This window comes from Pagrus pagrus, assembly GCF_965226575.1.
Source record: "Pagrus pagrus genome assembly, chromosome: 2".
NCBI classification, from domain to species: Eukaryota; Metazoa; Chordata; class Actinopteri; order Spariformes; family Sparidae; genus Pagrus; species Pagrus pagrus.
The window spans coordinates 17,051,299-17,071,416 of record NC_140186.1 but is presented as its reverse complement, the minus strand read 5'-3'; the positions used below and the strand labels follow the sequence as shown (position 1 = coordinate 17,071,416).

General features: G+C 39.9%; 3 protein-coding genes across 3 annotated transcripts in view; all 3 read right to left on the bottom strand.

The window, feature by feature from the left end:
* Nucleotides 1-509: 509 nt before the first annotated feature.
* On the bottom strand, nt 510-13,511 carry LOC311273756 (uncharacterized protein). The gene is made up of 5 exons (XM_084380969.1): nt 13,432-13,511; nt 2,199-2,588; nt 1,329-1,481; nt 1,169-1,230; nt 510-1,087 (listed from the first exon to the last, which is right to left on the bottom strand). Exons 2-5 carry the CDS (start codon nt 2,404-2,406, stop codon nt 965-967), a joined length of 546 nt encoding a protein of 181 aa, XP_084237095.1. The 5' UTR covers nt 2,407-2,588; nt 13,432-13,511; the 3' UTR covers nt 510-964.
* Nucleotides 7,205-20,118, bottom strand: part of LOC311273766 (uncharacterized protein) — a 68,607-nt gene continuing 55,693 nt past the window's right edge. The window contains exons 2-5 of the mRNA XM_084380979.1: nt 9,460-9,864; nt 8,517-8,669; nt 8,358-8,419; nt 7,205-8,276 (exon numbers count right to left, since the gene is read on the bottom strand). Coding sequence (XP_084237105.1) covers nt 8,154-8,276; nt 8,358-8,419; nt 8,517-8,669; nt 9,460-9,589 — 468 coding nt within the window. The 5' untranslated portion in view covers nt 9,590-9,864 and the 3' untranslated portion in view covers nt 7,205-8,153. The remainder of the gene's footprint in view (nt 8,277-8,357; nt 8,420-8,516; nt 8,670-9,459; nt 9,865-20,118) is intronic.
* Nucleotides 16,375-19,242, bottom strand: LOC311271096 (uncharacterized protein). The gene is made up of 5 exons (XM_084376553.1): nt 19,202-19,242; nt 18,641-19,030; nt 17,770-17,922; nt 17,610-17,671; nt 16,375-17,528 (listed from the first exon to the last, which is right to left on the bottom strand). The coding sequence occupies exons 1-5, from the start codon at nt 19,236-19,238 to the stop codon at nt 17,406-17,408; spliced, it is 765 nt and encodes a 254-aa protein (XP_084232679.1). The 5' UTR covers nt 19,239-19,242; the 3' UTR covers nt 16,375-17,405.

Sequence of the window (20,118 nt, the reverse complement as noted above, 5' to 3'; positions counted from 1 at the left end):
CAGTCTGTTTGCATGTTAAGCTCTGCAGTGCATGAGGGGCTGTGTGTCACTGTGGGTTTCCTGTAAACCTCACTGATCATACCTCGAATTGTATCGGACTACTGGCCACAGATTGTGAGCTGGCAACTAACTTGAGATAAAAACAGGAAATTGACTGCAAACAGCTTTCGTGTCTTGTTACAGAGACGCAATCATCACCACCTTTATGAGATGTTACAGATCGATTTTAATCAAGAATCTGAACCTGACACTTTTTGCAATCAGCAACATCAAACAATTTTTGTATAGAGAGGTTAATGTGTACGTCTGATCAATTTATACACTGTTATTTAAGTGGGGAGTGAAACAAAACACACATCTTGTCTGTGAAGAATGAAAAAATAAAGGAAGGAATTCAGTCGTGAATATTTTTTCATAAATGGAAGAATGGATATACTGTGGTTCATGCATCTAATGGTGGGAACAAAATCCTCAACAGTCCAAAACAATCATGAGCTGGACCCAAAGGATGTGACTTTATGCACGTTCTCGAGTGCCTCGTCTCAGTGCCAACAGTAGCCAACGTTCGTTTAGAAATGGAGTTTGCTAACTAGACTAAACTAACGACCAGCTTCAAGAACAACACAGAAGTTCTGCAGAGCCCCTTTAAAGAGTAGAAATGCAATTCCAACATTGTAAGTACTGTGTGTCGGAGAAGTACCAAATAAAATCCTGATACAACTCTTTCTTACAACAATTATACTGATCCTCTGAGGAGAGCTGACACTAAAGGGTAAAGTTTAACCTTTAAAAGAAACACATGTTCTTTTTGCCTTGAAACAAACATACAACAACAAAAACACCTGTATTTTATGCATACAAATGTTCCTTCTTGTCTAGTTCTGCCGCTTTAAATGGGGACACTTAGTTTTACAATTATTTATCAGTCATCATCATACTCTTTTTTTGCTTTGTTTTAGGCACTCTACATCCTGGAAGTGTTGATGGCAGAATAGGTGCTGAAGTCAGAACTCTGACTTCTCTTCTTCTTCTTTGGTCTCTGTGATGGCTGACGGATTTCCAGTGCAGCATAACACACATCTTCAACCTAAGATTTGATATTTGTTTACAATGATGATCACGCTGTTGTTTAATGCCATGGTGCATTATGTTCTACTGTTACACCTACCTGATTTGGTCCAGTTTGATGTCTACTTTCAGGTTTTTGCTCATCAACTTGAAGGCCTTGAGCTGCAGAAATGAATACAGCATCATGGTCAATGAATTATGTGGATTCATTATTCAGAAAATGTCTGATATTAATACTTCAAGTTTAAAAAGTGAGTTACCTTTCTTTCTACAGAGATGATAAGCCACAAGAGTGGAGATGAGAGAGGAGAGAACAGCAGAAACTGGACACAGAGAAAACAGCAGTCTCCAGCACACATCACAGTCTTGTGCATTCAGGCGGGAAGGCTGACAGTGATCAGTCTCACTCGAGTCTGGAAGAAACACAAAGTTGTGTCGATGAGCTTCAGTTATTTCTGATCTAACTAACATGTCAGAATTAATATACGTTTATTTTTCATTGTGTTCACCATGGTTTTATGGGTATGTGGTCATGAGTGTGATAGCTGGAAAACAGCTATCAGCTATCAAGTTTTCGTTGAGCAGAAAATAAAATAAAATCCTGCATTGCCATTATTGTATCTCCTGCCAAGACCGATGCACAGTGTACTGTTGACCCTGCCTTGTTGATAAGACTATTCTCAACTTTGGTCCCATTCCAGTATCTCCTCTGAAGTGATAGCTGGTCTCATTTGAATAAAGTCTCTGGCTCATTAGATTTTCAGCTCACTCCAGCAATAAGTGCAATATGCAACCTTTAACCCTGTTTGAGCCTGTCCTCTCACATTACAAATGTAAAATTATCCCAAAACTCACTGTGAATAAAATTACATAAAGGGTGCATGTTTAAGAACGACTTACAACAATTCAGTTACATGAAGTCCCAGATACGACAAAAACGTATTATATGATAATACACTGTGTTCCTGCACAAAATCATTACATACAGTGAATGGTGAGTGAACTTTGTTACGATTCAGCTTTTTCATTATCAATATAAGTGCACAATATCTGGGCTTCTTACTGTATGAATTCAGTCAAAGGATTACAGATATTTCAGGTACAAAGATAATTCAGACCACAATACTTACTGAGTATGATCCTTGTTGTGACGTTGCCATATCTGTAATTAGTTTTGGGAGTAATTTTATCTTTTTCCTCCACTTTTCTCTGTTCAGTTCCACAGTAGTAGAGCCCCTCATCTGATTCAGTGATGTTCATGATCAGCAGGTCATAGGAATAAGAGGAAGTGTTGTCCACAAACTTAAAACGAGGGAAAATCTTCACAGGATACTCCATTCGATAATTTGCAGTTTCAAGGATAACCGGAGGCTGGTTCTCATGAGAGCAGTTCCTGTACCACAATATGTAAACTCCAGTTGATTTTTTGCAGTCACAGTACAGAGTGATGTTGTCTCCTGGTCGGACTGACACCTCCAACACTGATCCAGTGACCTGATCATGACTGTAAGAAACGACTCCTGGAACACAAACACAATCATAAAAGCAGTTAGAAATGTGCTCAGTGTTACAGGGTTTCACATGACAGCAGGTGCAACACAACAACACTGAGAATGTCGGAATGAACTACTCTCAAAATGTAACCTAAGAATTGTGATTAAATAATCCAAATATTTTATCAAAAGATTTACCTAAGAGAACGACCAGAAACATGTGCAGCCCGTCCATATGTGATGATGATGAATGAGAGTTAAAAGACAGTGAGGCAAAGCTTTCTCACTGATTTCACAACTTGCGCAAACTTTTCCATTAAAGGAAATATAGGCGGTGATTGGCCAGTCAAGTGGAACATTTCTTCTGTGGTTGTTTTCTATTGGTGTAATGCCACAGTATGTGCAGTCTGCTCGTTGATGTTTCCTTGTGATGTTACATAATTAGAGGAGGTGTTATCATTTACATGTTAGCGTTCTGAAAGAGTACTACGTAGAGTAATGTCTCTGAAGGACCTAGAGTATATTTGGTCTTGGTTATGCCGTCTGCTCTTTAACATTCATGTTGTTAGACTTTAAATTGTAAATGTATTGTTACTATGCAGCCTGGTGTCATTTTCAAAGATGTAAAAGGCCAGTCTTCGATAGCAGCTGTTGGTGAGACAAAAGAGACTGACTCTTGTTATCAGTGATAATCACATCGACTGTAGCTTTTAATTCCTACAAGTAATCATATTAGAATAAGTATATCATCAGTACTTACCAAAACATCCTGTGTATGGCTCATGTGTAGATTGTTTGATCTGCCAAACTCAACTTCAACCCTCATCTCTTCTCTAGAGACTTTCCTCCAAAGAAAAATGACATCATTTGTTGTTTCAGAAAATGTCCCAAAACACCAAAAGTTGGTATTCTGGAGATCTGATTTTGTGTTCAACGCAAGAGTTAACCCACAGTGACTCAACCCATTTTTTTTTTTTTTTTTGCGACTACTGTTTGGATGCCTTTAGTTTGCATTATGGCCGTTGCCAGCTTTTTAGATGCAGAAGTGACCTTATTCGGAGGGTGGAGCTGGGGTGGACATCCTAATTGGATCTAACCAGGGACCCAGGGCACCCCATGGTGCACGCAGTGATTGTAAGTCAATGAATCAACACCATGACCACACTGGAACCATACGCTAATATAATAAAGACTTATTTGAAACTGGCAAGACACGTGCACACATCCATTACGCTGCAACAGATGACACTGAAGTTGGCGTCCGATTCACAGCTTCTTATTGTAATTTTCCAGCCTAAAAGTGGCATTCTGCCTATAGATGGTGTTGTTAAGTAATTTTCAAACCAGTTCATGAACTGAAAAATTTTATAAATATGGGGGACATGAAATGACCATTAATTATACAATCACACTGTCTGTTAGTGGTTTACAATCCTAAGTTTTGATCATTTTAACTTTAGTATTTTTTTCTTATTGTCCTTGCTCATGGTAAACTGATTTTCAGTCTTATTTCTATTTCTACCTATTTGCTGTTGATCTACCTGCTCAGTCATGCTATGCGGGGTCGAGGTGAAGTCTGAACAAGTGAGTCTTGAGCCTTTTGCGGAAGATGGCGAGTGACTCTGCTGTCCTGACATCTGTCGGGAGTTTGTTCCACCACTGGGGCACCAGAGCAGAAAAAAGTCGCGACTTCACTGAGCGGCCTTTGTTTGCTCTTAGTGTTGGCTGTACCAGCCAGCCAGCTGATGTAGTAGAGCGAAGTGCTCGAGCTGGGGCATGTGGTCTGACCAGTGTTTAAAGGTAGATGGGTGGAGTTCCATTGACGGCCTTGAAAGCCAGCACCATGGTCTGGAATCGGATGCAGGCCGCAACAGGAAGCCAGTGGAGGTCAAGGAGGGGGGTCACATGGGAGAATTTGGGTAGATTGAAAACGAGGCGCGCTGCAGCGTTCTAAATGCATTTGCAACGGTTTGGTCACAGAGGCTGGGAGTCCAGCCAAGAGCGAGTTGCAGTAGTCCTGGTGGGAGATGACCAGCGTTTGGACCAGGAGTTGCGTTGCGTCCTTTCTAAGGAAAGACCGGATCCTGCGGATGTTCTAGCAGGCACCGTGGTGATGTTTGGGGTGCAGGATAGCCCGTTGTCGAGGATTACGGCCAGGTTCCTCGCAGTCGATGAAGGCGATACCATGACGTCCTCAACAGTGACTGACAGGTCCATGTGAGGGCAGTCTTTCCCCGGGATGAATAGGAGTTCAGTTTTACTAAGGTTGAGCTTGAGATGATGCGCAGTTGTCCAAGCGGAGATGTCTGCCAGACATTCCGAGATGCGGGTGGCAATGTAGGTGTTGGAGGATGGGGGAAAGGAGAGGAACAGTTGGGTGTTGTCAGCATAACAGTGGTAAGAGAATCCATGTGATCTGATTGCAGAGCCTAGTGATCTAGTGTACAGTGAAAACTGAAGTGGTCCTAGTACTGAGCCTTGAGGCACACCAGTTTCCAGAAAGCAGGTTTGGACAAAGAGCCATTCCACGTGACCTGAAAGGTGCGATTTGTCAGGTATGATGTGAACCAGGTTAGAGCAGAGTCAGCGATGCCAAATTCGGCCAGAGTGGAGAGGATGATTTGGTGGTTGACTGTGTCAAACGCAGAGGATAAGTCGAGGAGAATGAGGACTGACGAGTGGGACGAGGCTCTGGCGGCAAGGAGCGACTAAGTCACTGTGAGGAGGGCCGTCTCAGTGGAATGAGCAGTTCTGAAGCCTGACTGATTACGGTCAAAGAGGTCGTTTTGTGAAAGGTATGAGGACAGTTGGTTGTAGACGGCACGTTCCAGGGTTTTAGAGAGGAATGAAAGAAGAGATACAGGTCTGTAGTTGCGGATGTCAGCTGAGTCTAGGCTGGGTTTCTTTCGGAGTGGCTTTACTGTAGCTTTCTTGAAAGGAGCTGGAATACGGCCTGAAGTGAGGGAGGAGATGATCAGGGTGGTGAGGAAAGGCTAGATGCACACATTAAAGCAGATGTTCCCAACCACTGGGCCGTGGACCCGTACCAGGTCTTGGGTTGTTCAATATCAAGCCTTGAAAACCCAGTAGGAACAAAAGGGACTGATGTAATTGCCATTTATGTATTGCATTTATGTACTTTTTATTACATATTACAAGGCAAAATTTTTTTATTTACATTAAGATGTTCACAAAACTGACTTTATTTCCAAAAGCGTGAACATGACAATGAAAACATTTTATTGTTTATCACCCAGGGTGGCCCGCAAATTATAGCTCTTGTCTGGTGTTGTCAGAAAGGTTGGGAATATCATGTATCGCTTCCGTTGTAATCAACCTAAGGATTGCTAACTCGTGCTGGTCTGTTGTGGCAAAAATCTGATTGTTTTGTTAGTGCTTAAAGATGATATGTGGCCCTTCTCTACTACAAACAGCATCGCCAAAACAATACTATAGTCAAAGACTTTCAAAAATATGATGTTTTTTTTTCTTTCAAATTTGTCCCCATAAAATTGTTATCAATACCAGCACAGTTCAAATTTGACATTGCATTAATTGTTCACAATGATTATTATTATTGTTTACATGGAAAAATGTTTCATCTCACCAGATATACAATACTGAGCACATTGAGCCAAAACTTTAAATGCCTTGTTGACAGAGTAAATATTAATATTTTTTTGATATATTACTACTGTAATTTGTTTAGTTGGTAACAAATCACTTCCTGATAGCACTTTAGCTAAGAATAATAGTCTTTGTCATCCATTAACTTACAGACCTGTCCACTAATGCCTTCATACGCTTCTGAACAATAACAATGTAAAAGAAGTATACATAACTAAATTTATTATACAATTCACTATGTTAAGTTGTTTGGTTATACATGCTCCAAGTATAAGTACTAAAGTCATAAGTGTTCATCTTCTTTGTTTTCTGTGATGCCTGGCAGATATCCAGACAGCGTAACACACAAGATCTAACATTTTTAGTTGAAAACAATGATTATGTACCGACTATAGCCAGAATTGTATGATTAGTTATAATTCACTCAAATCTATTTATATTTGACACATGATTGTTTTTTAGATATGAGGATGCTAAGAAAATCCTCACCTTACTAACACTGGCATCTGTGTATACAAGCACATAGTACGTATTCTATGTTGTGGCCACAGATACGACCAAGAGTCAGAAATACGTACATCCAAATGTAGCTGAGGCCGCTGCAGAGGGGCTAAATTCTGACTGAAGATTCTGACACCTTCCAGCACAAGAGTCAGTGACACTCGAGTGAACTCTGAACAAGGAAACTGTGCACTGACCTACAGGTTCAGTCTGTTTGAATGTCAAGCTCTGTAAAGGTGGGGCTGTTTGTCAATGTGGGTTTCCTGTGAGCTGCTAACATGGTGCCACATGATGTGGCCGAGGTGGGCTTTATTGTTAACACTATATTGTCATGTTACTTCTCAGAAACAGAAGTTGGGCATTAAATAAATGAGCTAAGGACGAACATTAAACTGTAGCCATCTTGGCTTCTGTACAGTATGATTACTTTGAGTTTTATCCTCTGCTGCAGCTCTAACATAACAAATACTAAGTTGTATCAAACTCTACTCATGAAGGGGATGAGGCTGATGGCTAACTGCAGATAAAAACAGGAAATTGCCTGAACACATTGATCTAACAGCCATCATGTCTTGTTACCGACAAGCAGCCATCACAATGGTTATGAAATGTTAGGGATCGATTTCAATCAAAAAACGTGAAGCTGAAGCTGAATTGTAATCAACAACAATAAACTGTTTTTCTAATTGGAGGTTTTTTATTTATTCTTCATTTTTACAGCACATCCATTTTAATCTTTTATTCAATTGGTGTAAGGACATAAAGTGCACGTGATGCATATATTCTGGGAAAGCTGAATGAATTCATATCCACTGTGGCTCATGACAGAACACAGATAGAACAATCTGACCAATTAAAGGGGCTTTATGTAACAATTTGTAGTTATTTACATGTATTAATCACTTTTTTATTGGCCACGTGTGAACAGATTGTAATGTGATGTGAAAAATGAAACCTTCTCCGTCTCTCTCTCTGCTTATACATGTCTGTAGACGATTTGTTGAAGTTGTTTAATGCTGGTGGACTGTGGATTTCTTTGTGATTTCTCAGTGCCAACAGTAGCCAATGTTAGTTTAGAAATGCAGTTTGCTAACTAGACTAAACTAACGACCAGCTTCAAGAACAACACAGAAGTTCTGCAGAGCCCCTTTAAAGAGTAGAAATGCAATTCCAACATTGTAAGTACTGTGTGTCGGAGAAGTAACACATAACATCCTGATACAACTCTTTCTTACAACAATTATACTGATCCTCTGAGGAGAGCTGACACTAAAGGGTAAAGTTTAACCTTTAAAAGAAACACAAGTGCTTTTTACCTTGAAACAAACAAACAACAAAAAAAAACCCTGTATTTTATGCATACAAATTTTCCTTCTTGTGTATTTCTGCCGCTTTAAATGGGGACAGTTTTATAATTCTCCATCAATCATCATCATACTCTTTTTTTGTTTTGTTTGAGGCCCTCTACATCATGGAAGTGTTGATGGCAGAATAGGTGCTGAAGTCAGAACTCTGACTTCTCTTCTTCTTCTTTGGTCTCTGTGATGGCTGACGGATGTCCAGTGCAGCATAACACACATCTTCAACCTAAGATTTGATATTTGTTTACAATCCTGATCACGTTGTTGTTTAATGCCACGGTGCATTATGTTCTACTGTTACACCTACCTGATTTGGTCCTGTTTGATGTCTACTTTCAGGTTTTTGCTCATCGACTTGAGGGCCTTGAGCTGCAGAAATAAATACAGCATCATGGTCAATGAATTATGTGGATAACTATTCACAAAATGTCTGATATTAATACTTCAAGTTTAAAAAGTGAGTTACCTTTCTTTCTACAGAGATGATAAGCCACAAGAGTGGAGAAGAGAGAGGAGAGAACAGCAGAAACTGGACACAGAGAAAACAGCAGTCTCCAGCACACATCACAATCTTGTGCATTCGGGCGGGAAGGCTGACAGTGATCAGTCTCACTCGAGTCTGGAAGAAACACAAAGTTGTGTCGATGAGCTTCAGTCATTTCTGATCTAACTAACATGTGAGAATTAATATAAGTTTCTTTTTCATTTTGTTCACCATGGTTTTATGTGTATGTGGACATAAGTGTGATAGTTGTTCCATGTCCCCAGACACCAACAAACCCACATATTAACAAGAATAAACACACTATTGGATTAAAATCTAGTCCAAAGGAGTTCTTGGAAAACTCAAGTTTACGTTGAGCAGAAAATATAATAATGGCAATGTAGGATTTTATTTTATCTCCTGCCAAGACCGGTGCACAGTGTACTGCTGACCCTGCCTTGTTGATAAGACTATTCTCAACTTTGGTCCCATTCAAGTATCTCCTCTGAAGTGATATCTATTCTCATTTGAATAAAGTCTCTGGCTTATTAGATTTTCAGCTCACTCCAGCAATAAGCCAATATGCAACCTTTAACCCTGTTTGAGCCTGTCCTCTCACATTACAAATGTAAAATTATCCCAAAACTCACTGTGAATAAAAATACATAAAGGGTGCATGTTTAAGAACGACTTACAACAATTCAGTTACATGAAGTCCCAGATACGACAAAAACGTATTATATGATAATACACTGTGTTCCTGCACAAAATCATTACATACAGTGAATGGTGAGTGAACTTTGTTACGATTCAGCTTTTTCATTATCAATATAAGTGCACAATATCTGGGCTTCTTACTGTATGAATTCAGTCAAAGGATTACAGATATTTCAGGTACAAAGATAATTCAGACCACAATACTTACTGAGTATGATCCTTGTTGTGACGTTGCCATATCTGTAATCAGTTTTGTCAGTAATTTTATCTTTTTCCACCACTTCTGTCTGTTGAGTTCCACAGTAGTAGAGCCCCTCATCTGATTCAGTAACGTTCATGATCAGTAGGTCATAGGAATTAGAGGAAGTGTTGTCCACAAACTTAAAACGAGGGTAAATCTTCAGTAAATCATTTCTTGATTTGATATACGTGTTAACATTTCTAAATTTAATGATAAACGGAGGCTGGTTCTCATGAGAGCAGTTCCTGTACCACACTATGTAAACTCCAAGTGATGTTTTGCAGTCACAGTACAGAGTGATGTTGTCTCCTGGTCGGACTGACACCTCCAACACTGATCCAGTGACCTGATCATGACTGTAAGAAACAACTCCTGAAACACAAATACAATCATAAAAGCAGTTAGAGATGTGCTCAGTGTTACAGAGTCTCACATTACAGCAGGTGCAACACAACAACACTGAGAATGTAGGAATGAACTACTCTCAAAAGAATTGTGATTAAATCATCCAAATATTTTATCAAAAGATTTACCTAAGAGAACGACCAGAAACATGTGCAGCCCGTCCATATGTGATGATGACGAATGAGAGTTAAAAGACAGTGAAGTGAAACTTTCTCACAGATAACACCGCTTGCACAAAATTTTCCATTAAAGGAAATATAGGCTGTGATTGGCCAGTCAAGTGGAACATTTCTTCTGTGGTTGTTTTCTATTGGTGTAATGCCACAGTATGTGACATTCTGCTCGTTGATGCTTCCTTTTGATGTAACATAATTAGAGGAGGTGTTATCATTTACATGTTAGCGTTCTGAAAGAGTACTACGTAGAGTTATGTCTCTGAAGGACCTAGAGTATATTTGGTCTTGGTTATGCCGTCTGCTCTTTAACATTCATGTTGTTAGACTTTAAATTGTAAATGTATTGTTACTATGCAGCCTGGTGCCATTTTCAAAGATGTAACAGGCCAGTCTTCAGTAGCAGCTGTTGGTGAGACAAAAGAGACTGACTCTTGTTACCAGTGATAATCACATCGGCTGTAACTTTGAATTCCTACAAGTAATCATAGTAGAATAAGTATATTATCAATACTTACCAAAACGTCCTGTGTATGGCTCATGTGTAGATTGTTTGATCTGCCAAACTCAACTTCAACCCTCATCTCTTCCCTAGAGACTTTCCTCCAAAGAAAAATGACAACACTTGTTGTTTCAGAAAATGTCCCAAGACACCAAAAGTTGGTATTCTGGAGATCTGATTTTGTGTTCAACCCAAGATTTAACCCGCAGTGACTCCACCCATGGGTTTGTGGACTACTGTTTGGATGCCTTTAGTTTGCATTAGGCCGTCGCCAGCTTTTTAGAGCCGGAAGTGACCTTATTCAGAGGGTGGAGCTGGGTTGGATATCCTAATTAGATCTAACCAGGGACCCAGGGCACCCCATGGTGCACGCAGTGATTGTAAGTCAATGAATCGACACCATGACCACACTGGAATCAAACGCTAATGTAATAAAGACTTATTTGAAACTGGCAAGACACAGGCAGAGATTTCCACTACGCTGCAACAGACGAAAAAAGTGGCATTCTGCCTATAGATGGTGTTGTTCAGTCATTTTCAAACCAGTTCATGAACTGAAAAATGTCATAAATATGGGGGACCTGAAATGACAATGAACTATACAATCACACAGTCTGTTATTGGTTTACAATCCTAAGTTTTGATCATTTTAACTTCAGTATTTTTTTCTTATTGTCCTTGCTCATGGTAAGCTGATTTTCAGTCTCATTTCTATTCCTACCTATTTGCTTTTGATCTACCTGCTCAGTCATGCTATGCGGGGTCGAGGTGAAGTCTGAACAAGTGAGTCTTGAGTCTTTTGCGGAAGATGGCAAGTGACTCTGCTGTCCTGACACTTGTCGGGAGTTTGTTCCACCACTGGGGCGCCAGAGCAGAGAAGAGTCGCGACTTCACTGAGCGGCCTTTGTTTGCTCTTAGTGATGGCTGTACCAGCCAGCCAGCTGATGTAGTAGAGAGAAGTGCTCGAGCTGGGGCATGTGGTCTGACCAGTGTTTGGAGGTAGATGGGTGGAGTTCCGTTGACGGCCTTGAAAGCCAGCACCATGCTGCAGCGTTCTGGATACGTTGCAATGGTTTAGTCGCAGAGGCTGGGAGTCCAGCCAATAGCGAGTTGCAGTAGTCCAGGTGGGAGATGACCAGTGTTTGGACCAGGAGTTGGGTTGCGTTGCATCCTTTGTGAGGAAAGACAGGATCCTGCGGCTGTTGTAGAGGGCAAATCTGCAGGATCGGGCCACCGTGGTGATGTTTGGGGTGCAGGATAGCCCGTTGTCGAGTAACACGCCCAGGTTCCTCACAGTCAATAAAGGCGATACCGTGACATCTTCAACAGTGACTGACAGGTCCATGTGAGGGCAGTCTTTCCCCGGGATGAATAGGAGTTCAGTTTTACTAAGGTTGAGCTTGAGATGATGCGCAGTTGTCCAAGCGGAGATGTCTGCCAGACATTCCGAGATGCGGGTGGCAATGTAGGTGTTGGAGAACGGGGGAAAGGAGAGGAACAGTTGGGTTTTGTCAGCATAACAGTGGTAAGAGAATCCATGTGATGTGATTGCAGAGCCTAGTGATCTAATGTATAGTGAAAACCAAAGTGGTCCTAGTACTGAGCCTTGAGGCACACCAGTTTCCAGAAAGCAGGTTTGGACAAAGAGCCATTCCATGTGACCTGAAAGGTGCGATATGTCAGGTATGATGTGAACCAGGTTAGAGCAGAGTCAGCGATGCCAAATTTGGCAGAGTGGAGAGGAGGATTTGGTGGTTGACTGTGTCAAACGCAGAGGTTAAGTCGAGGAGAATGAGGACTGACGAGTGGGACGAGGCTCTGGCGGCACGGAGCGACTAAGTCACTGTGAGGAGGGCCATCTCAGTGGAATGAGCAGTTCTGAAGCCTAACTGATTATGGTCAAAGAGGTCGTTTTATGAAAGGTATGAGGACAGTTGGTTGTAGACGGCACGTTCCAGGGTTTTAGAGAGAAATGATAGAAGAGATACAGGTCTGTAGTTGCGGATGTCAGCTGAGTCTAGGCTGGGTTTCTTTAGGAGTGACTTTACTGTAGCTGTCTTGAAAGGAGCTGGAATACGGCCTGAAGTGAGGGAGGAGATGATCAGGGTGGTGAGGAAAGGCTAGATGCACACATTAAAGCAGATGTTCCCAACCACTGGGCCGTGGACCTGTACCGGGTCTTGGGTTGTTAAATATCAAGCTTTGAAAACCCAGTAGGAACAAAGGGGACTGATGTAATTGCCATTTATGTACTGCATTGTCTTTTGTTATTTATTTCCTAGAAATGGCAACCTTTGTATTACATATTACAAGGCAAACATTTTTTTATCTACATTAAGATGTTCACAGAACTGATTTTATTTCACAAAGTGTGAACATGACAATGAAAACATTGTATTGTTTATAACCCAGGGTTGACTGCAAATTGTAGCTCATGTCTAGTCTGTGTTGTCAGAAAGGTTCGGAATGTCATGTATTGCTTCCGTTGTAATCAACCTAAGGGTTGCTAACACATGTGCCGGTCTGTTGTGGTAAAAATTTGATTGTTTTGTTAGTGCTTAAAGATGATATGTGGCCCTTCTCTACTACAAACAGCATCGCCAAAACAATTCTATAGTCAAAGACTTTCATAATCATTTGGACTGGGACTTTGTTGGGACTTTGTTGACTTTGGCTCTTTTTTTTTCAAGAGCCACTTCTGTGTGGTTTTTTGGCAATAACAGAATCCAGCAGTGATGGTAAATTAAAAGATTAATATTAAGGGCACTGTTTCATCAGTGTGGACTGCTTTAAAGGATAACTACCGTTTTTTTACAACCTGGACCTTATTTCTAGCAAAATATATTATCATTTACTCACCCAGATAACTTTGGTGTCATTTGAAGTCGTTCGGACGAAATTAGATCCAGTGTAGCGCCGATATATCCATATAATGCGAGTGACGGGGCACAGACACACAGCCTCTATATAACGCATTATCTGCCATGAAACTAGTTTATTTCACTAATATTTTGTCATGATACGCTCTGAGTCCGGGCTCGTCCGTTATCAACATCCGGGGTCAAACTAGCAGTAGCAGCTATAGGTAAACAAGCCGGGCTGTCGCGGGTGCGCGCGCAGCTCAGAGATGACATCTTCTAGGTCAGAGGTAGTAGGGCAACCTACAGACCCCGGTTGTTGACAATAGACGAGCCCGGACTCAGAGGGGAGTAGCACTAGCGTATCGTAACAAAATATTGGTGAAATGAACTAGTTTCGTGGCAGATAATGCTCATAGAGGCTGCGCTTCGGTGCCCGGATCACTCGCATTATATGGATATACCGGTGCTACACTGGATCTAATTTCGTCTGAACGACGCCAAATGACACCGAAGTTATCTGGGTGAGTAAATGATCATATATTTTGCTAGAAATAAGGTCCAGGTTGTAAAAAACAGTAGTTATCCTTTAAGTCTAATGTCTTCTTGAGCCTTTTTGTGTTACTACTACTACATATTCACTCATGTTGTGTTTTCCAATACACTCATCCTCACTACAAGTGTTTATGAATATGTGTAAAAAATCTAGAGGAAGTCAAAATAAATATTTTTTTTGTCATCCAAAACAGCACAAGTTATTTTTATATACCTGAAGCATAACCCCACCGACCATTGTCTCTCTGCAGGAAACCACACTCTGCATCTGTCTGCAAACAAATAACACTCACGTAAAGTGCGACCAAGTGTTTTGACTTCACAGGGTTAGAATGTGGTCAGTGATTTGATGTAGACTCAGAAATAAGCTGTACATCTAAATGTAGCTGAGGTGGCTGCAGAGCTGCTGGATACTGAACAGGGTTTCGCTCAACTCTAGCTACAGAAATTTTAACAATACATTTTAAAAATGTCCAACCAAATTAGGAACAATGTTTAAAATAAAATTTAATATTTTTGTTAAATCAAATCCATTTCTACAAACACCTTCAGCAGCCTGCAGCTTCAGTCTGTTTGCATGTTAAGCTCTGCAGTGCATGAGGGGCTGTGTGTCACTGTGGGTTTCCTGTAAGCCTCACTGATCATACCTCGAATTGTATCGGACTACTGGCCACAGATTGTGAGCTGGCAACTAACTTGAGATAAAAACAGGAAATTGCCTGCAAACAGCTTTCGTGTCTTGTTACAGAGACAATCATCACCACCTTTATGGGATGTTACAGGTCGATTTTAATCAACAATCTGAACTTGACACTTTTTGCAGTCAGCAACATCAAACAATGTTTGTATAGAGAGGTTAATGTGTATGTCTGATCAATTTACACACTGTTATTTAAGTGGGGAGTGAAATAAAACACATATTTTGTCTGTGAAGAATGAAAGAATAAAGGAAGGAATTCAGTCGTGAATATTTTTTCATAAATTGAAGAATAGATACACTGTGGTTCATGCATCTAATGGTGGAAAAAAATCCAGAACAGCTGGAATATAAATTAAATGGGTAGACATGATTGAAAAAATATTGTTTGTTTTTTTTCAAATTTGTCTCCATAAAATTGTTATCAATACCAGCACAGTTGGAATTTGACATTGCATTAATTGTTCACAATGATGATTATTATTATTGTTTACATAGAAAAATGTTTCATCTCACCAGATATACAATACTGAGCACATTGAGCCAAAACTTTAAATGCCTTGTTGACAGTATAAATATGAATATTTTCTTGATATATTACTACTGTAATTTGTTTAGTTGGTAACAAATTACTTCCTGATAGCACTTAAGCTAAGAATAGTAGTCTTTGTCATCCTTTAACTTACAGACCTGTCCACTAATGCCTTCATACGTTCCTGAACCATAACAATGTAAAACAAGTATACATAACTAAATTTAGTATACAATTCATTATGTTAAGTTGTTTGGTTATACATGCTCCAAGAATAAGTACTAAAGTCATAAGTGTTCATCTTCTTTGTTTTCTGTGATGCCTGGCAGATATCCAGGCAGCGTAACACACAAGATCTAACATTTTTAGTTGAAAACAATGATTATGTACCGACTATAGCCAGAACTGTATGATTAGTTATAATTCACTCAAATCTATTTATATTTGACACATGATTGTTTTTTAGATATGAGGATGCTAAGAAAATCCTCACCTTACTAACACTGGCATCTGTGTATACAAGCACATAGTACGTATTCTATGTTGTGGCCACAGATACGACCAAGAGTCAGAAATACGTACATCCAAATGTAGCTGAGGCCGCTGCAGAGGGGCTAAATTCTGACTGAAGATTCTGACACCTTCCAGCACAAGAGTCAGTGACACTCGAGTGAACTCTGAACAAGGAAACTGCGCACCGACCTACTGTTTGAATGTCAAGCTCTGTAAAGGTGGGGCTGTTTGTCAATGTGGGTTTCCTGTGAGCTGCTAACATGGTGCCACATGATGTGGCAGAGGTGGACTTTATTGTTAACACTATATTGTCATGTAACTCTTCACAAACAGAAGTTGGGCATTAAATAAATGAGCTAAGGACGAACATTAAACTGTAGCCATCTTGGCTTCTGTACAGTATGATTACTTTGAGTTTTATCCTCTGCTGCAGCTCCAACATAACAAATACTAAGTTGTATCAAACTCTACTCATGAAGGGGATGAGGCTGATGGCTAACTGCAGATAAAAACAGGAAAACATTGATCTAACAGCCATCATGTCTTATTACCGACAAGCAGCCATCACAATGGTTATGAAATGTTAGGGATCGATTTCAATCAAAAAACGTGAAGCTGAAGCTGAATTGTAATCAACAACAATAAACTGGTTTTCTAATTGGAGGTTTTTTATTTATTCTTCATTTTTACAGGACAACCATTTTAATCTTTTATTCAATTGGTGTAAGGACATAAGGTGCACGTGATGCATATATTCTGGGAAAGCTGAATGAAGGGTTAGTAGTAATTCATATCCATTGGTTATAATTCACTCAAATCTATTTAGATTTGACACATGATTGTTTTTAGATATGAGGATGCTAAGAAAACAATCACCTTACTAACACTGGCATCCATGTACGCAAGCACATAGTACGTAAGCTGAATGAAAGGTTAGTAGTAATTCATATCCACTGTGGCTCATGACAGAACACAGATAGAACAATCTGACCAATTAAAGGGGCTTTATGTAACAATTTGTAGTTATTTACATGTATTAATCACTTTTTTATTGGCCATGTGTGAACAGATTGTAATGTCATGTGACAAATGAAACCTTCTCCGTCTCTCTCTCTCTCTGCTTATACAAGTCTGTAGACGATTTGTTGAAGTTGTTTAAAGCAGCTGGACTGTGGATTTCTTTGTGAAGGACTCGGGTCGGATTTTCCTCGACAGCCCAAAGGATGTGACTTTATGCATGTTCTCGAATGCCTCGTCTCAGTGCCAACAGTAGCGAACGTTCGTTTAGAAATGGAGTTTGCTAACTAGACTAAACTAACGACCAGCTTCAAGAACAACACAGAAGTTCTGCAGAGCCCCTTTAAAGAGTAGAAATGCAATTCCAACATTGTAAGTACTGTGTGTCAGACAAGTACCAAATAAAATCCTGATACAACTCTTTCTTACAACAATTATACTGATCCTCTGAGGAGAGCTGACACTAAAGGGTAAAGTTTACCTTTAAAAGAAACACATGTTCTTTTTACCTTGAAACAAACATACAACAACAAAAACACCTGTATTTTATGCATACAAATGTTCCTTCTTGTCTAGTTCTGCCGCTTTAAATGGGGACACTTAGTTTTATAATTCTTTATCAATCATCATCATACTCTTTTTTTGTTTTGTTTGAGGCCCTCTACATCCTGGAAGTGTTGATGGCAGAATAGGTGCTGAAGTCAGAACTCTGACTTCTCTTCTTCTTCTTTGGTCTCTGTGATGGCTGACGGATTTCCAGCGCAGCGTAACACACATCTTCAACCTAAGATTTGATATTTGTTTACAATCCTGATCACATTGTTGTTTAATGCCACGGTGCTTTATGTTCTACTGTTACACCTACCTGATTTGGTCCTGTTTGATGTCTACTTTCAGGTTTTTGCTCATCGACTTGAAGGCCTTGAGCTGCAGAAATAAATACAGCATCATGGTCAATGAATTATGTGGATTCATTATTCAGAAAATGTCTGATATTAATACTTCAAGTTTAAAAGGTGAGCTACCTTTCTTTCTACAGAGATGATAAGCCACAAGAGTGGAGATGAGAGAGGAGAGAACAGCAGAAGCTGGACACAGAGAAAACAGCAGTCTCCAGCACACATCACAATCTTGTGCATTTGGGCGGGAAGGCTGACAGTGATCAGTCTCACTCGAGTCTGGAAGAAACACAAAGTTGTGTCGATGAGCTTCAGTCATTTCTGATCTAACTAACGTGTCAGAATTAATATAAGTTTCTTTTTCATTTTGTTCACCATGGTTTTATGTGTATGTGGACATGAGTGTGATAGCTGGAAAACAGCTATCAGCTATCAAGTTTTCGTTGAGCAGAAAATAAAATAAAATCCTGCATTGCCATTATTGTGTCTCCTGCCAAGACTGATGCACAGTGTACTGTTGACCCTGCCTTGTCGATAAGACTATTCTCAACTTTGGTCCCATTCAAGTATCTCCTCTGAAGTGATATCTATTCTTATTTGAATAAAGTCTCTGACTTATTAGATGTTCAGCTCACTCCAGCAATAAGTGCAATATGCAGCCTTTAACCCTGTTTGAGCCTGTCCTCTCACATTACAAATGTAAAATTATCCCAAAACTCACTGTGAATAAAAAAACATAAAGGGTGCATGTTTAAGAACGACTTACAACAATTCAGTTACATGAAGTCCCAGATATGACACAAATGTATTATATGATAATACACTGTGTTCATGCACAAAATCCTCACATACAGTGAATGGTGAGTCAACTTCGTTGTGGTTCAGCTTTTTCATCATCAATATAAGTGCACAATATCTGGGCTTTCTTAGTGTATGAATTAAGTTAAAGTATTACAGATATTTCAGGTACAAAGATAATTCAGACCACAATACTTACTGAGTATGATCCTTGTTGTGACGTTGCCATATCTGTAATCAGTTTTGGGAGTAATTTTATCTTTTTCCTCCACTTTTGTATGTTCAGTTCCACAGTAGTAGAGCCCCTCATCTGATTCAGTGACGTTTATGATCAGTAGGTCATAGGAATTAGAGGAAGTGTTGTCCACAAACTTAAAACGAGTCAGATAGTTAAGGTGGTAGTTTGTTCGATAATTTGCATTTCCAAGGATAAACAGAGGCTGGTTCTCATGAGAGCAGTTCCTGTACCACACTATGTAAACTCCAAGTGATGTTTTGCAGTCACAGTACAGAGTGATGTTGTCTCCTGGTCGGACTGACACCTCCAACACTGATCCAGTGACCTGATCATGACTGTAAGAAACGACTCCTGGAACACAAACACAATCATAAAAGCAGTTAGAAATGTGCTCAGTGTTACAGGGTTTCACATTACAGCAGGTGCAACACAACAACACTGAGACTGTAGGAATGAACTACTCTCAAAATGTAACCTAAGAATTGTGATAAAATCATCCAAATATTTCATCAAAAGATTTACCTAAGAGAACGACCAGAAGCATGTGCAGCCCGTCCATATGTGATGATGATGAATGAGAGTTAAAAGACAGTGAAGCAAAACTTTCTCACAGATAACACCACTTGCGCAAAATTTTCCATTAAAGGAAATATAGGCTGTGATTGGCCAGTCAAGTGGAACATTTCTTCTGTGGTTGTTTTCTATTGGTGTAATGCCACAGTGTGTGACATTCTGCTCGTTGATGTTTCCTTGTGATGTAACATAATTAGAGGAGGTGTTATCATTTACATGGTAGCGCTCTGAAAGAGTACTACGTAGAGTAATGCCTTTGAAGGGACCTAGAGTATATTTGGTCTCGGTTATGCCGTCCGCTCTTTAACATTCATGTTGTTAGACTTTAAATTGTAAATGTATTGTTACTATGCAGCCTGTTGCTATTTTCAAAAATGTAACAGGCCAGTCTACGGTAGCAGCTGTTGGTGAGACAAAAGAGAGTGACTCTTATTACCAGTGATAATTACATCGGCTGTAGCTTTGAATTCCTACAAGGTATCATATTAGAATAAGTATATTATCAATACTCACCAAAACATCCTGTGTATGGCTCATGTGTAGATTATTTGATCTGCCAAACTCAACTTCAACCCTCATCTCTTCCCTAGAGACTTTCCTCCAAAGAAAAATGACATCATTTGTTGTTTCAGAAAATGTCCCAAAACACCAAAAGTTGGTATTCTGGAGATCTGATTTTGTGTTTAACCCAAGAGTTAACCCACAGTGACTCCACCCATCGGTTTGTGGACTACTGTTTGGATGCCTTGAGTTTGCATTTGGCCGTTGCCAGCTTTTTAGAGGCAGAAGTGACCTTATTCAGAGGGTGGAGCTGGGGTAGATATCCTAATTGGATCTAACCAGGGACCCAGGGCACCCCATGGTGC

Bases quoted from the DNA above. Each gene is read 5' to 3' on its own strand.
- LOC311273756 (XM_084380969.1), bottom strand. From the start codon at position 2,406: ATGGAGTATCCTGTGAAGATTTTCCCTCGTTTTAAGTTTGTGGACAAC. The intron at 1,482-2,198 runs GTAAGTATTGTG...TGTTTCTTCCAG, and splicing joins CACAACAAGGATCATACTCA to ACTCGAGTGAGACTGATCAC. The intron at 1,088-1,168 runs GTAGGTGTAACA...ATCAAATCTTAG, and splicing joins ATCAAACTGGACCAAATCAG to GTTGAAGATGTGTGTTATGC.
- LOC311271096 (XM_084376553.1), bottom strand. From the start codon at position 19,238: ATGGACGGGCTGCACATGCTTCTGGTCGTTCTCTTAG. The intron at 19,031-19,201 runs GTAAATCTTTTG...TTTGTGTTCCAG, and splicing joins GCTTCTGGTCGTTCTCTTAG to GAGTCGTTTCTTACAGTCAT. The intron at 17,672-17,769 runs GTAGCTCACCTT...TTATTTCTGCAG, and splicing joins TCATCTCTGTAGAAAGAAAG to CTCAAGGCCTTCAAGTCGAT.